The sequence below is a fragment of the Magnolia sinica genome, chromosome 13, assembly GCF_029962835.1.
Source record: "Magnolia sinica isolate HGM2019 chromosome 13, MsV1, whole genome shotgun sequence".
Taxonomy (NCBI): Eukaryota; Viridiplantae; Streptophyta; class Magnoliopsida; order Magnoliales; family Magnoliaceae; genus Magnolia; species Magnolia sinica.
The window spans coordinates 82,098,124-82,112,479 of record NC_080585.1 but is presented as its reverse complement, the minus strand read 5'-3'; the positions used below and the strand labels follow the sequence as shown (position 1 = coordinate 82,112,479).

Sequence of the window (14,356 nt, the reverse complement as noted above, 5' to 3'; positions counted from 1 at the left end):
AAACCAATCACTCCTCATCGTGTTTAGGCTTTTTATACTTCTCACCATCTGTTCTATTTTTTCTTTTTTTTTTTCTTTTTACAAGTTCAGTGATTGTCATTCCCAAGAATTGATGGATCTTCGCGAAAAGATAAAAGACGGCACGGAATATAGTCTTTTTGGAGAGATTTTAGCATTTTTGGACTACTGGCTGAGTGTAGTAGTACTTCCCAGCTTGAAATGGGCGGATGCTATGGTGGAAGGCCAAAAACACTCCCTAACTCCTTCTGTCTTGTGTTCCATTTACAAAGCCCTCAGAGAGGTAGCGACTCATGTGAAAAGTCCCGCTATCGGAGCCTCTTCCACAAACACCCCATGGCACTACATTACTGGCTGAATGGGTATCTACTTTCGCTGGACCTTCGAAGCCCCGGAGAAAGCGTACATTCACCCCGCGCAGATTCCTCTATGGTTCTTTCGGAAGAGAATTGTGGCTAAAAGGTCATACGACTGGGTAGTTAACAAAATCTTGGACACCGACGCAATCGACTTTTGCCAATTCTGCCTGTACCGATATACAAAAGATACGGATATGGTGGACACCAAATCACTCTCTCTGGGAGAAAGAGCGTTTTATCTCTCTATTCGATCTTGCAGTCTTCCATTGAGAGAAGGGGTAGAATTCTGGAGGGAACCTTACTATTCAAGCCGATTCGCCTGTCAATTTGGCTTTGATCAAGCCATCCCGGAGGATTGTGGGCTGGTGACAAGAAGGATGCGCAGCTACAGTACCGACCCATATAATTGGGAAATGGTGTGGAAATAGTTGTTAGGCGGCCGCGTCAGATCTACTTTCATGATTCCAGGCAGCAACCGTACAATCCGTGCTTCATACGGATATATGAGGTGATGGGTTCATCAGCCATACCTGGTTAATAAGTGCTTACCGGTAACTCATCCCATATGGATTTATCCCCCAAAACTCAAGGGTCGCAAGTTTGAAGAAGGAATCGGCTTTATACCGGAGAGGAATCATGTGCCTTTCCCTGATTAGCTTTGTAGAAAAATATCTCTGGAAGAACCAATCGGTGAAAGAAGACCTGCCAATACTCTGGAGGGGTGGATAGCCCATGGAATTGTTATGAACTTCGAAAAAGTCCCTCAAGATCGTTCTAACAGAGTAGTTGAAGACATTACGGAAGTTCCTTCTCCAGTTCAAGAGAATATTGCTATAACTCAAGATGATCCAATTCCTTCTCCCACTCAACCTGCTCGTCCTAGTTCATCCTCTCCAATGACTAGATCCTGAGCGCGCTCTCAAGCATCCCCTTCTCCCCATCAAGAAGGAATTGTTCCCTCAACCTCTCCAACACCAGTTGACAAACACCCTCAACCAGAAAGTAATAGAATTTCCCCTTCGAAAGGGAAATAAGTTGTAATTGAGGACATAGAAGAAGAATTAGAGGAAGAGAATTCACCTTCGTCATCTGACAGTACTGCTTTCGTCGAATATGACACTGAGGAAGATGATAAAGGGGCTGGCGAAGATGATGATTTTGAAGAAGGATAAGTTAATATTGATGATAAGGATGACACCATTATCGAAGGTGTTTCTACTGGCGAAGAACATCCTTCAACAATTCCTCAAAATATTGAAGTCAATGCTCATCCTGATGCTGATATTCCTGCAAAAATTCCAACGATAATAGAAGAGGAAGATGAACCCTTAGATTACGGGGAGTATGGGTACTCGCGAAGTAAGAGATTTCTTACAATTTTCATTAACATTTAATCTTTTGCTTAAAGTTATTATTTTTCATCGTTATCATTATTTTCTTTATTTTAGGTACTCATGCTGTCGGTGTTAGAATGGGCGATATTCCTGCTGAAGACCTTCCTCTTGCTGCACAATCGATCTTAGCAAGAATTCTTTTATCTCCCTTTGTCGCACCAAGGGTCATAGCTCCGGAATTATTTTCCTGACAGAACCAATGGACCTAGCAACTCCCACAACCATTGATTCTAGCACTGAGGCTAGATCCCCCTCATTTTCCGATATGATGGGACCTGGTCCTTCTTTTATCAGAGAGGCACAACCCCCTACTGCTCATACTCTTGCAGAAGGTATATTCATCCTCTTCTTTACCTGTACTTCTGTATCCTTTACTTTCATAACTTTTGTTATGACTTCCTTCTTTTATTATTTTACAGGAAATCCTCCTCAAAGTGGCATGGCCAGCTCTGGTTCAGTAGCCACAATATCTGATTTATTATCTTTTGAGAAAGTCCCTGCATACAAGCTGACATCAATGAGAAACTCCATGTCAACAACTGTTCACATGTTTAAAGATCCTGATCAATGGTTGGATCTAAACATTGCTATAGAAGTCTTGGACAGCGCCGCGAAGATGGCCAAAATCAATGTTTCTCTTTTGGTTGACTCTCTCTTAATATTCCATGATTTGGTGACTACCCTAAAATCTGTAGAGAATGTAGTGATCACTCCAGAGATTTTGGATTATGGGAGACAACTGGCGTCTTCTAAGGAGAAGGCCTCTCACATTATTTTTGTGATTTCCAAATATGATCAAGAGCGACTATCCCTTCAAGAACAGTTGAAAGCTTCCACCGATAATAGGATGGCTATTCAGAATCAAATTGCTCTTCTGAATAAGGAAATTCTGCAATTAGAGATGAAAGATTGGGAAGAAGAACTGAATATAAAGAAGATCCAGGAGAAGATACAGGCCAACATTCATTCTGCTGATTCTGAGAAGTCTGAGTCGATCAAGAATGAAGAGATAATTGCCTCTTTAGAGAGGAAGTTAGCTGATATTCTAGATCATGCGAAAATTATTCTTAAAGCTAAATTGAAACACATTGTATCTCAGGTTCAGCTAAAAGAAGATTTACAAAAATATCTAGCGGCATTAGGCATGGCAGAAGAATTATAAAAGACTTTGTTTTGTTTCCCCTTTCTTTTTTCCTTTTTTTTTATGATATGTAATTTCTCTTAATTTTCAAGATATATATATATATATATATATATGTGTGTGTGTGTGTGTGTGTGTGTGTGTGTGTGTGTGTGTGCATTGCAATGTTTTGAGATAATTGTTTCTTTGAAAGTCTCTTAATCACAATTTACTTTAAGCACATGTGCACATATACTTTTGCAATTATTTAACACAATGTTATATTTAAACAAAATCTCGAAGTAAATGATTATCATAATTGTTAGTATGGGATTTCCTATATGACATTTGTTTTGATAGGCAACTAAATTTAAGTTTTAGTTAGATTGCCACGCAGTTTAAGCTCTTGAGTAGTGGAGCAACCACAGTTTTTTAGACTCATGAGTAGTTGGAGTCGGGTCTCACGTAAATGGTCTCTGTAACTCTCATGAGTTCACTAGACTTATTACAGCCGGGGAGTTCACAAACCGCGATCCATCAGAGAGGCCCAGTGAAGCTACGGGGGCCGTGCACTCGGTGGGGTTTATATACAAGGTTGGCCACAGTAACTCTCTAAAGTTCACAGAGCGTGCAAGGCTACCTTGGGGTACCAAATTCAAGGCTGCCAGTCCAGCAATGAGTAGGCTAAAAACCCATCCTCATGAGTTACTACTGAAATCAAGCCAGTTATCTGGGGGGTCGTACGCATAGTTGGCCTATCTATGGATAATGGCCAAAGAGCGCACACTGCAGCCCGTTTTTTCTTCATCTGCAAGGTCGGACCCATTCACGGGAGGGCACTTTCTTCCTTCCCCGTGACGCTGTCGAAAACTATACAGACGACATTGGTCTCACACGTGACTGGCTGTTGTGGATTTTTGGCCGCTTAGGGCTTTTAGTTGTTGGCTCCATCCGTTGCCCGCATAGGTATGCATGTGATGGCCTATACGGGCTTTTTAGGGCCACTGGCTTCTCACTGCTGCCCGACTAATATATATATATATATATATATATGTATGTATATATGTATGTATGTATGTATATATATATATATATATATATATATATATATATATATATATATATATATATATATATATATTGCCGATGATGGTAGGTCTTATGTGTAGTTGGCCGTATAAATTTGGCTTAGGCTACCTTAAATGATAAGTTGTCATCGCTGTTGTAAAATTTATGTGTGGTTGACCATATAGGCTTATCCCACTACCATGAATGGTGAATCAATAATTGATACATCGCCAGCATTGATGATGTTTTGACAGCGTTCATGTTATGTTTAAAATAGTATATCAGCTTGACAATAGTGTATCGGCTTGGCGATGATAACAATTTCAATAAGGTGACTTTGTATAAACGATTAATGACGACAACGATAGTTGTTAATTTTGGCGATCATCATCGACACTTGGCAATAGTTTGCTTTTGACGGTAATCATCGATACATAGTCTTGATATGCTTAAGATTCATCTTTTATTCATTCGTATGAAGAAGAATATGTGGCTTCACTTATTCTTGCCCCCCTTTTGATATAGAGGCATTGTTCTGATAATCTTCTGGATCAAAACTGCATCCATCTTCAAGGGAGATAATTTTTGATGAAGCGAACATTGACTGGTATACTAATACCCCATCTATCTTGATCCACAACTTTGTATGCTCCATTGGAATATACCTCGGTTATTATGTATGGCCCATCCCATTTAGGCTCAAACTTGCCCCTTGTCCTGCGGGTGACCACTATCAGTCTCTTCAGCATAAATACCATGTCACCTTTCTTGAAAGAGCGATGCTTGACCCTTTTGTCTAAGGCGGCAGAGATTCTTGCTTGATATAGTTACAATCGCTACTGGGCTGCCAATCATTTTTCATCGAGTAAATCCAATTCTGCTAGCCTTATTCTTGCATTTTCATCATCTGTAATTAACTGATGCACTGCTACTCTGAGTGACGTGACTTGTATTTTGATTGGGATGACGGCCTCTACACCATAAACCAATGAATACAGCGTAGCTTTCGTTGTCGTTCGACGAGTAGTCCTGTAAGCCTACACAGCCTCTTGTAACTTTTCATCCCAGTCATGCTTATTTCCAGTCATTATCTTCTTCAGTATTTCCATAATCATCTTGTTAAATGCCTCTGCTAATCCATTGGCCGGTGGATAGTCAGGTGCTGAGAATGAGTGGTGAATACTGAATTTTTTACACAACTTTTCCATGCCTCTATTCTTGAAAGGAGTACCATTGTCGGTAACGATTCTCTTAGGGATGTCGTGACGATATATTATCGCATGTCGGATGAAGTTGACAACATCCTTTTCTCTGACATTTCGCAATGCAATCACTTCCGTCCATTTAGAAAAATAAGTTTTTGCTTCCAATATATATTACTTTCCTTTATATGAAGGTGGATTTATAAGACCAATAACATTGAGTCCCCAGGCGGCAAAAGGCCAAGATGTTACTGTCTGATGAAGATCTTCGGGGGGCATATGTATGACATCCCCATGGATCTGACATTCGTGGCATTGTTTCGCATACTCTATAGCATCCTTGAACATTGTGGGTCAGTAATATCCCATTTAATGCACCCAATGGAATAAATTTCGGTCGGCTTAATGTACTCCACATTCTCCGAAGTGAGCCTCTCGCAACATTTAACTTGCTTCCTGTCTATCCAGACAACGCAACAACATTTCATTATAAGACCTTCTATATAATACTTCGCTACACATGATGAATCTGCTTGATCTTTGCTTGATTTGTTGTATTTGTGCTGAATCTTCCTGCAGAATATCATATTTAAGATAGTCTACAAAAGGCTGGCACCAGTTGTCTGTTGTCACCTCCAGACATGATATAGGAAGTGCTTCAACAACTTCATTGATTATCTTTAATGATGGCAAGAACCTTCTTTCTTTTATTATTACCTGAAGAGGACTTCGATTCAGACAGGATAAAGCCGCCGCCAGGCTAGCTAAAGCATCTGCCCTTGCATTTTCATATTGTGGCACATGCTTGATTTCGACGTGATAGAATTGCTCTCGTAACTGTTATGCTCTCCGACAATACGGCAAGAGCTCTTGCTTCCTTATTTTGAACTCAGTCGTCAGTTGATTTATAATCAACTTAGAATCTCCAAAAATCAGCAGTGTTTTTACTTCATTTCCTGAGCTATTTTCATCCCGATGATGAGAGCCTTATATTCAGCTTAATTATTGGTGCATGTAGTACCCAATGTGAAAGAATAAGGTTATAGGTCGCCCTGAGGAGTAATGAATATTACCCCTGCACCTATTCCTGATGCTCGAGAAGCGCCATCGAAGTACATTTGCCACAGGTTTGGCAATTTAATTAGCATAACTTGTTCATCAGGAAAGTCGTCACTGACAGTCTCACCGTCTGCCACGGAATGAGCTGCCAAAAAGTCTGCCACTGCTTGCCCCTTAACTGCTTCGCCAGCTCATAAGTGATCATATACTCTGAAAGTAACAGCATCCATTTGGCCAATCTTCCTGATAGCATCGGCCTTGTCATTAAGAACTTTATAGGATCTGCTCGCGATATTAAAACTATATCATGGGAGAGGCAATAATGTCTTAGTTTCTGTACTACAAATATCAGTGCCAAGCATGCTTTCTCGATCAAAGAATAATTGCATTCTGTGCCTATTAGAGTTTGACTTAGATAATAAAGCATTATTTCTTTCCCATGTTCATTTACCTGTGCTAATAAGGCCCCTAACGAATTTTCAGCTGCAGATATATATAAAATGAGCGGTTTACCCTTCACAAGAGCTGCTAACACTAGAGGCTGGTTCAGTAGTTCTTTTATCGAATCAAACGTATTCTGACAGAACTTGTCCCACACAAACTCTATTCCTTTCTTCATTAGGTGAGAAAATGGCTGACACTTCCCTGCCAAGTTTGAAATAAAACAACGAATGTATGCCAATTTTCCATGCAGGTTTTTCAATTCTTTCAACGTTTTTAGATGCGGCATATCTTGGATAGCCTTGACTTTCCCTAGATCGATCTCGATCCCCCTATCCCTAATGATGAAGCCGAGGAATTTTCCTGATGATACCTCAAAAGCGCATTTAACCGGATTCATCTTCAGCTGCTTCTTTCTGAGTCAGTGGAAGACTGAGGACAGATACTCACGATGTTCTTCATGGTCATTTAATCTGACTACCAAATCATCCACATAACATTCAACATGTTTATACATCATGTCTTGAAAAATATTCTGCATTGCCCTTTAATATGTTGTTCTAGCATTCTTGAGACCGAACGGCACGACTTCATAGCAATAAATTCCCAACAAAGTTCTGAACATTATTGCTTCTTCATCTTTATGAGCCATTCTTATTTGGTTATAACCGACATAGACATCCATGAAGGACATGACAACATATTTCGTCATACTGTCGATTAGCAACTCAGTTATCGGCAATGGAAAATCATCTTTCGGGCAAACCTCATTTAAATTCTTGAAATCAACACATACCCTGATCTGTCCACTTTTCTTCTTTACCGGGACGACATTCGATATTCACTTAGGATATTTCACCTCCCTGAGGAACCTGACTTTTATCAGTTTATTTATTTTTTCTTCTATCAGAGGAGTTAGGTCTGTATGGTATCGCCTTTGCACTTGCTTAATCAGCCTCTTATCTTTAGAAATATTTAGTCGATGCATTGCTACTGAAGATTCTAGGCCCGGCATTTCTACGTATGTCCAAGCAAATACATCCTTATTCTCTTTCAAAAGTTTGATATATTGATCGGCTTCCTATCCGAGGAGGCTGGCGCTTATGAATGTATTCCGTGGCTCTTCTTTCGTCCCCAAATTTATTTCTCGCAAACTGTCAATTATTGGTTGCCCCTCGTCTTCCATCTGCTTCAGAGTTGTCTCAGGATGTTTGATTATTTTAGAATCTCTTTCCTTTATCGAGTCAACCATAACCATATTCATTGAAGCCTCTGCCCCCAATCCTTGAAATTTCTCTCGCTTTTTTTGATTGACCCAGATTGGAATTTGAATTCCTTTCCCATAATTTAAGCCAGTCAGCTCTTCATAATCAAAACCCATGTTCTTCATAATTCTCTTGGTAGTTGGACTGTACTTCTTGAGATCTTCAGATGTCAATTTTCCATAATCTGTGTTATTATATGCCCTCTCTTCTGTCTTCACTTCCGAGGGGGCGTAAAATTCGATCGGCTCTGGGTACCTCATGCTGGACTTGACATGAAATCTCTTCAGAATAGCTGATAATGGTTTATTCCTTTCAGCATGCAATAGCGGCACTGTGTAGTTTGACTGTAAGATTTCTAGTTGTTCAGGTGATAATAGTGTTAACGGCAGTTGTCCCGGTTGTCTCAGATGTTTTGGTATAAAATAAAATTTCTTTCTTGCTTTCACTGTCCCAGATGATTCTGTCTTTATAGTTTCCTCTCTTATCACCTGCATATGGGCATTTTCTGGGGCTTTATTTTCATCATTCTCTTTTTCTTCCTTTCTGGCAAACCCATCATAATAACTAGCATCAGCAAAGAAGGCTTCTGCTTTTGTGTACAGCCTTGCATCATTACTTTGTATTGTACCCCTTTTTTGTAGTATTTGAAACACTGGTGAAGGGTGGATGGTATAATGCCATAATGATGCATCCATGGTCTTCCCAATAGAAGGTTATATGTCGTCACTGCATTGATGACATGACAGACAACATCTGTAGTTAACTCTCCTATTTCCAGTGTTACCGTAATTTTACCCAGCGCGCATTACCCATCTTGATTAAAGACCTGTATCATCATTCAACTAGGGCATAAATTAGAGTGACGGTATCATAGTTCATTCAGTATTGTTAATGGTAATAGATTCACTGCAGACTCATTATCTATCATTATTCACTTTACCTGTTTACCGCGAATATGACCCACTTTCATCACTGGTCTATTATGCCCCGTATCGCAGGTTAAATCATCGACGGAGAAGGAGACTACTGGCATACAATCCTCCTGCTTTTTGCACTCTACGTTTTCCATTTCTATAAGCAATGTTTCTCTAACATCATGGTCAGATAGGGCCTGAATCAAGCTTTCTCGAAAATCTTCTGATAATTTTAATGTATCATACACACTTAATCGAGCTGGTATACCTTTCAAATGACTTATCACACATAAGTCACTTTCTCTATTTCATTCCTCTCTTCTTTCTTATCATTACTAGGATGATTCTTGGTAACCTCTGCTTTTATTGGTTCAACTTTCTGTCTCGAGGGACTCATCACCCTCCTTCTTGATCGCAATGTGATTACTGCAGCTTTGCTCATAATGTTATGATGTTCTTTCCCTGTTCTTTCATGAATATCTTCTCGGACAATTAATACATTCACTATTACTTTTGCATATCTATCTTTTTCTTTTCTGATTATTATCTCACATCTCTTTATTATTCTTTATATTATGCATTTTAGTGTGAAACTATGTTCTGTTAGGTGTCCTACCAAACGATGATAATGACAGAAGTCTCTTTCTCTTGTTTTTCCTGCTTCTTCAAGGCGTTTGGATGGAGGTAATTCTATCATATCAGCCTTCAACAATTGGTTCATCATAGGAACTATGTCTTCTTTTTCGAATGCAAACCCCTCATGAGAGTTAAGCGACCTAGGCCTTTTATCACCAAATCTGCCTCTAGGACGATTTGACTCTTCTTTCCACTCGGTCTTCTTTCCTCTCATTTCCCTTGTATCCTGATTTCTCTTTTCATGTTGGACAGCATTTGCAATCAACCTATTGGATCCTCTTCTAGCCATTTCATAGTGAAATTTCGGCATTTTCCTGATCATCAATTCCAAAGCATGAGCTTTTTTGGATAGATCACGGAAAGTCTTGATATTGGCATTGGTGAGACGAAATGCGATTCTTGTCTCTATAGAGTTCAAGCACATCTTCGCCTGCTCTTTTTCTTCCGGCAATTGTTTACAAGAAGCTCCTAATGTCTTCCACCTATCTATGAATTTCTCTATGGGTTCCCCTTCTCTCTGTCGTATTGAGGCTAATTCTGTGATACTGACATCACGTTCTGACAAAAAGAAGTTTGACATGAAGGCATTTTGCATCTATTCCCAAGTCCGCATTGATCCTGGTGCCAAACTGGAGTATCATCAAAATGCCTTACCTGTCAAAGAGGAACCGAACAACCGAAGGCAGTATTGCAGCACTGTAGCGAAGTTTCCCATGCTAGTAATGAAATGCATCAGATGTTCTTCTAGCAATCCATCTCTGTTAAACTTCTGAAAATCAAGCTGTTTGAAATTAACTGGAAAAGGAACTCTTCTACCTCTCTCAGATACGACGTTTGATATCTGAATCGGCCAACATTCTCACATTCTCTTTCTATTCTTATGGCTTCTTCGACTACTTGTTGTACTTCCTCTTAAGTTATCGCTCTTGCTACGGGAGCAGACCTGAGTGATCCTGCCTTTGGTGGTTGGGAGCCTTCGGGTTGTTGCTCTCATCTATTCATGGTACCCATTATTGGGGGAGCTGCCATCTGGGCCACATTGCGCGTGAGAGTTGCTAAAGCTTCCCGGAGATTTCTGCATTCTTCCATTAGCATTCTCTGCGTTTGTGCCATCTGAGTCATACGGTCCTCTATGGTTGGTAGGGGTCCTTGACTTGTTTCGGCCATACACATGGTGGCCTCTCCATTCCCCAATGAAGCTGTGGTTAGGGTAGAATGGGAATATATCGATGCAATGAGGCTTACAAAAAAGAGGAGTTTCATTCGATTTTCCTGTACTTCCATAACAGTCGGTTGATTGGAGTGATGTGGGAGTTGGTGAGCTTGTCAGTAGTGACTTACACTTCTGTTCTTTTGTCCATTGAATCCTTACAGCAGGCAGGGCTAGGAAATCATGCAATATCAATGGAGGAACAGTTTTACCCGGGTATATGGCTGGAGAAGTAAGCTCAGGGTTCTTTCTAGTTACGTTTCGTGTTACTGGCCCTCTAGCTCTTCGTGGAGACGAATTCACCCTCGCGATTACTGCATTTCGGGCCCTCATTCTTCGAGATGCTACGACAATCTAGTCGTTATCACTGTCTTGTGCTGGTGGTGAAGCAGATATAACTCCAGCCATAACTTGGGGTTTGTCATTCTTGCTTGTAGAAGATTGGGCCTTACGACCTGAAAGCTGATTTGTTGCATATTTCACTATGAATCTGATCGCAGTGAAATAGAAATTCACCTTCTTTGTTTGGTTTACCATTGATCGTAACTCGCGGTTTTGTCTCTTACCTTTGGACAAGATATGAAATCGCAATTAGTATTCGAATGATAAAACATTCTATCTTAGAGATGAAGGGGAGGATGTTCCCATTGAGTGCCACCATTTTGGTACCGAAAGGATGCCAAATTATGACAAAAGTTCCCTTAGCCTTCTCAATGTTATTCTTAAATAAGACAGATCCCTAGCAAAGTCGTCATTTTGTTTCAACAAGAAACAAATGCATTTGGTTTGAAAAATTGTCTTATTTAATCATAACAAAGAAAATGTGTAGAGAACAATCATCATTTTTTTCATACTGAGTTCGTTTACATCCTTTGATTTCCCTTGATTCTAAGATAGCATATGCAGAATACAAGAATTGAAAGAGTTAATATCAAATCTAGATATCAAATCCGGTAGCATTTCGGCTTGTGATTTGATCATCTCATTGAGAGGAATGTTGTGCGGATCTGATCATCAGATCTCTCTTTCTTGAGCTCATACCTCTGTACTAAAGGAGGATCAAAGATCGTATTCCATTCGATTGTTTTGACAGCATTTTGACTTCTTAAATCATCCATTCCCGCGCAACAACAAGGTGTTGTGCGAGCCTGTGCAACACCATGTTGTTGCGCGGCCCTGCATAAAACCTCTTCTCTCCTTCCTCTCTTCTCCTCCTGATACCTTCGGGCTTCTCTTCTTCTCTGGCGCTCTGATCTTCTTCAAAATCTTCAATGTGTCTAAATGAGAGGGGGAGTGGGGTATTTACAGGCCTTCACATGTGTGAACCCTCTATCTCTGTGCTATAGGCCCACCTTTCATCAGATCTCAAGCATCCATCTTAATCTATCGAAATCAGTGCTACGCAGATGCGTGCAATCAACATAACCCTTTGCGCGATCCTGTGCAATCAACATGGTTTTTGCAGGTTCGCACAAACACTATGAATTTCCTTATTTTCATCATTTTCTTTTCATACTTCTTCTTCTAGTCTCCTCTTTCTGACTTATTCTTGATCCTTCATTTTATGCCTCAACACACATCCTAAACTTGATTGTACAAGATGGCCTTAAAACAATTGAGCCAACGATCTAGAATGTAAGAGAGAGAGAGAGAGTAAAGTACATACGAGAGTCACCTTCATGATTATATACATGGAATAAGATCATGAAGCGGTTGAATTTGTCATCTCAGAGAACGATGAAGCTGAATGTCATGACATGTTGGAATTCAACTTTTGAAATGTTGAATTCAGCGATAGCTTTCAGAGATGTATTCTCTTACTATGTAAAGCGTGATAGTGTGTATCTTTGGTTGCCTTCTGAAGATGATTGGTCAAGAACTGAATCAGTTTGCAAGTTCATTTCAGATTTTTACGACACAATGAAGAAATTTTTAATAAGCAAGTATCCAACAATAAATATATTTTTGTCAAAACTTTGGATGGTAAAAGATGTCTTGCACAGAAGATGTAGTGGACCAGACTTTTTACAATTAATGACCATGGGTATGCAGTTAAAGTTTGATAAGTATTGGTCTAAGTATAGTCTAGTAATGGCTATTGCAATCGTTCTTAATCCTCGATACAAGATGTTCATGGTTATATTCATCTGTAATAAGTTGTATGGTGAGAAGAGTGCCTTTGAGGTCGATAAGATTCGTGATGCAGTTGATGATTTGTATAATTTCTATGTGGGCACCGCAAAAGACAAAACTCCTCAAGTGGATTCTAGTTCTGTTGTTGATGAACCACGAGAAACGATCGATGATTTCATGTCTTTCCTGGTACTGGTTGAGACTCAAATGCAAACAACCCAATCAGAACTTGAAAACTATCTCAAGAAGCCACTTATAAAGTACAAAGGTGTAGAATTTAATGTTTTGGACTGGTGGATGACGAAATCTCGTGATTCACAAAACCTTGTGCTCTCATTAATGGCACTAGACATATTATCAATTGCAATTTCAAGCGTGACTTTAAAATCTGCTTTTAGCACGGGGAGTAGGGTCATGAACAAGTATCAAAGCTCACTTACACCAGAATCAGTTAAAGCGCTCATTTGTACACAAAATTGGCTGTGTCCGATCTGGGGGAAAGAGAAATCCGTTGATGAGGAGTTCAAGGAAAAGGAGAGTGATAAGCAAGATGAGACAACACCTGCAACAATTGCATGAAAGATGCTGTAGAATAAGACACTGCCTTCTATTTCTCTTGCATTTGCTTATAAGTTACAATAGGATATTTGTAATTATTTTTTATGGACTTAAATTGTAATATTTTATAGGTGGATGGATATTTCTCTCTTTTCATTTGTACTATTAAATTAGCTAATGTTGCTTAAATCACATATTATATGGTAGGCTATTTGCATTCGTTCATCACTATAACTTATTTTTTTATGTTACCTTAACCTAACCAGATATTTTTCTTTTAAAATATACACTTGTAGATATGTCATCGAAAGATGATACATCACCAGATATTTGGGATTATGGAGTCCAAGTCTACTCCCAAGACGGAAAGATAAAGTTACAATGCAAGTTATGTGGAAAATAATTTGTAAACAAAACAAATCGGCTGAAATTACATTTGGCTTGTCGGGGAGGAGACGTTGCACCATGTAATAAAGCTCCTCAAGAAGTCCGAAATTTATTTCGAGTCATTCTCGACTAAAATACAAAAACTTTCTCCACCCCTCCCCCTACAATTACAACCAATACAACCAAGCACAGAAGATATAAAAGTGGGCTTATTAGAAATGAATAAGGGTTAAGCAGAGGAACTACCTTCAGGCCCTCCACAGTTAGTAGAGAAGAAGAACAAGAGAGAATTTTAAGGGAATAAGAAGAACAAGATTATAAAGATGCTGTAAAAGAAAGCTTGAAAATAATATCTAAGACCAGACAACAACATCCACCCCTTCCGAGACAACATGATGTTGAAGTAGGCATGAGTAAATCATCAAAGTTTCTTAAAAGTCTCGTAGCATTTTATAGGAGGTTGGGAATCCCATACAAATCGGATCATAAAAAGCAGCTAAAAAAACTTGTTGAATTTATGTATGGGGACGATGAAAAGGCATTTCCACCATCTGATTTAGCAGAGGTAAATGACCATCTTTTGGACACCTCC

General features: G+C 39.5%; 1 protein-coding gene across 1 annotated transcript; it reads left to right on the top strand.

The window, feature by feature from the left end:
- Nucleotides 1–12,390: 12,390 nt before the first annotated feature.
- LOC131224333 (zinc finger BED domain-containing protein RICESLEEPER 3-like) lies at nucleotides 12,391–13,398 on the top strand. The gene has a single exon (XM_058219852.1). The coding sequence runs from the start codon at nucleotides 12,391–12,393 to the stop codon at nucleotides 13,396–13,398; it is 1,008 nt and encodes a 335-aa protein (XP_058075835.1).
- The last annotated feature ends 958 nt before the right edge of the window (nucleotides 13,399–14,356 follow it).

What these genes read in the sequence shown, in the direction of transcription:
- LOC131224333 (XM_058219852.1), top strand. Translation starts at nt 12,391, where the DNA reads ATGAAGCGGTTGAATTTGTCATCTCAGAGAACGATGAAGCTGAATGTC.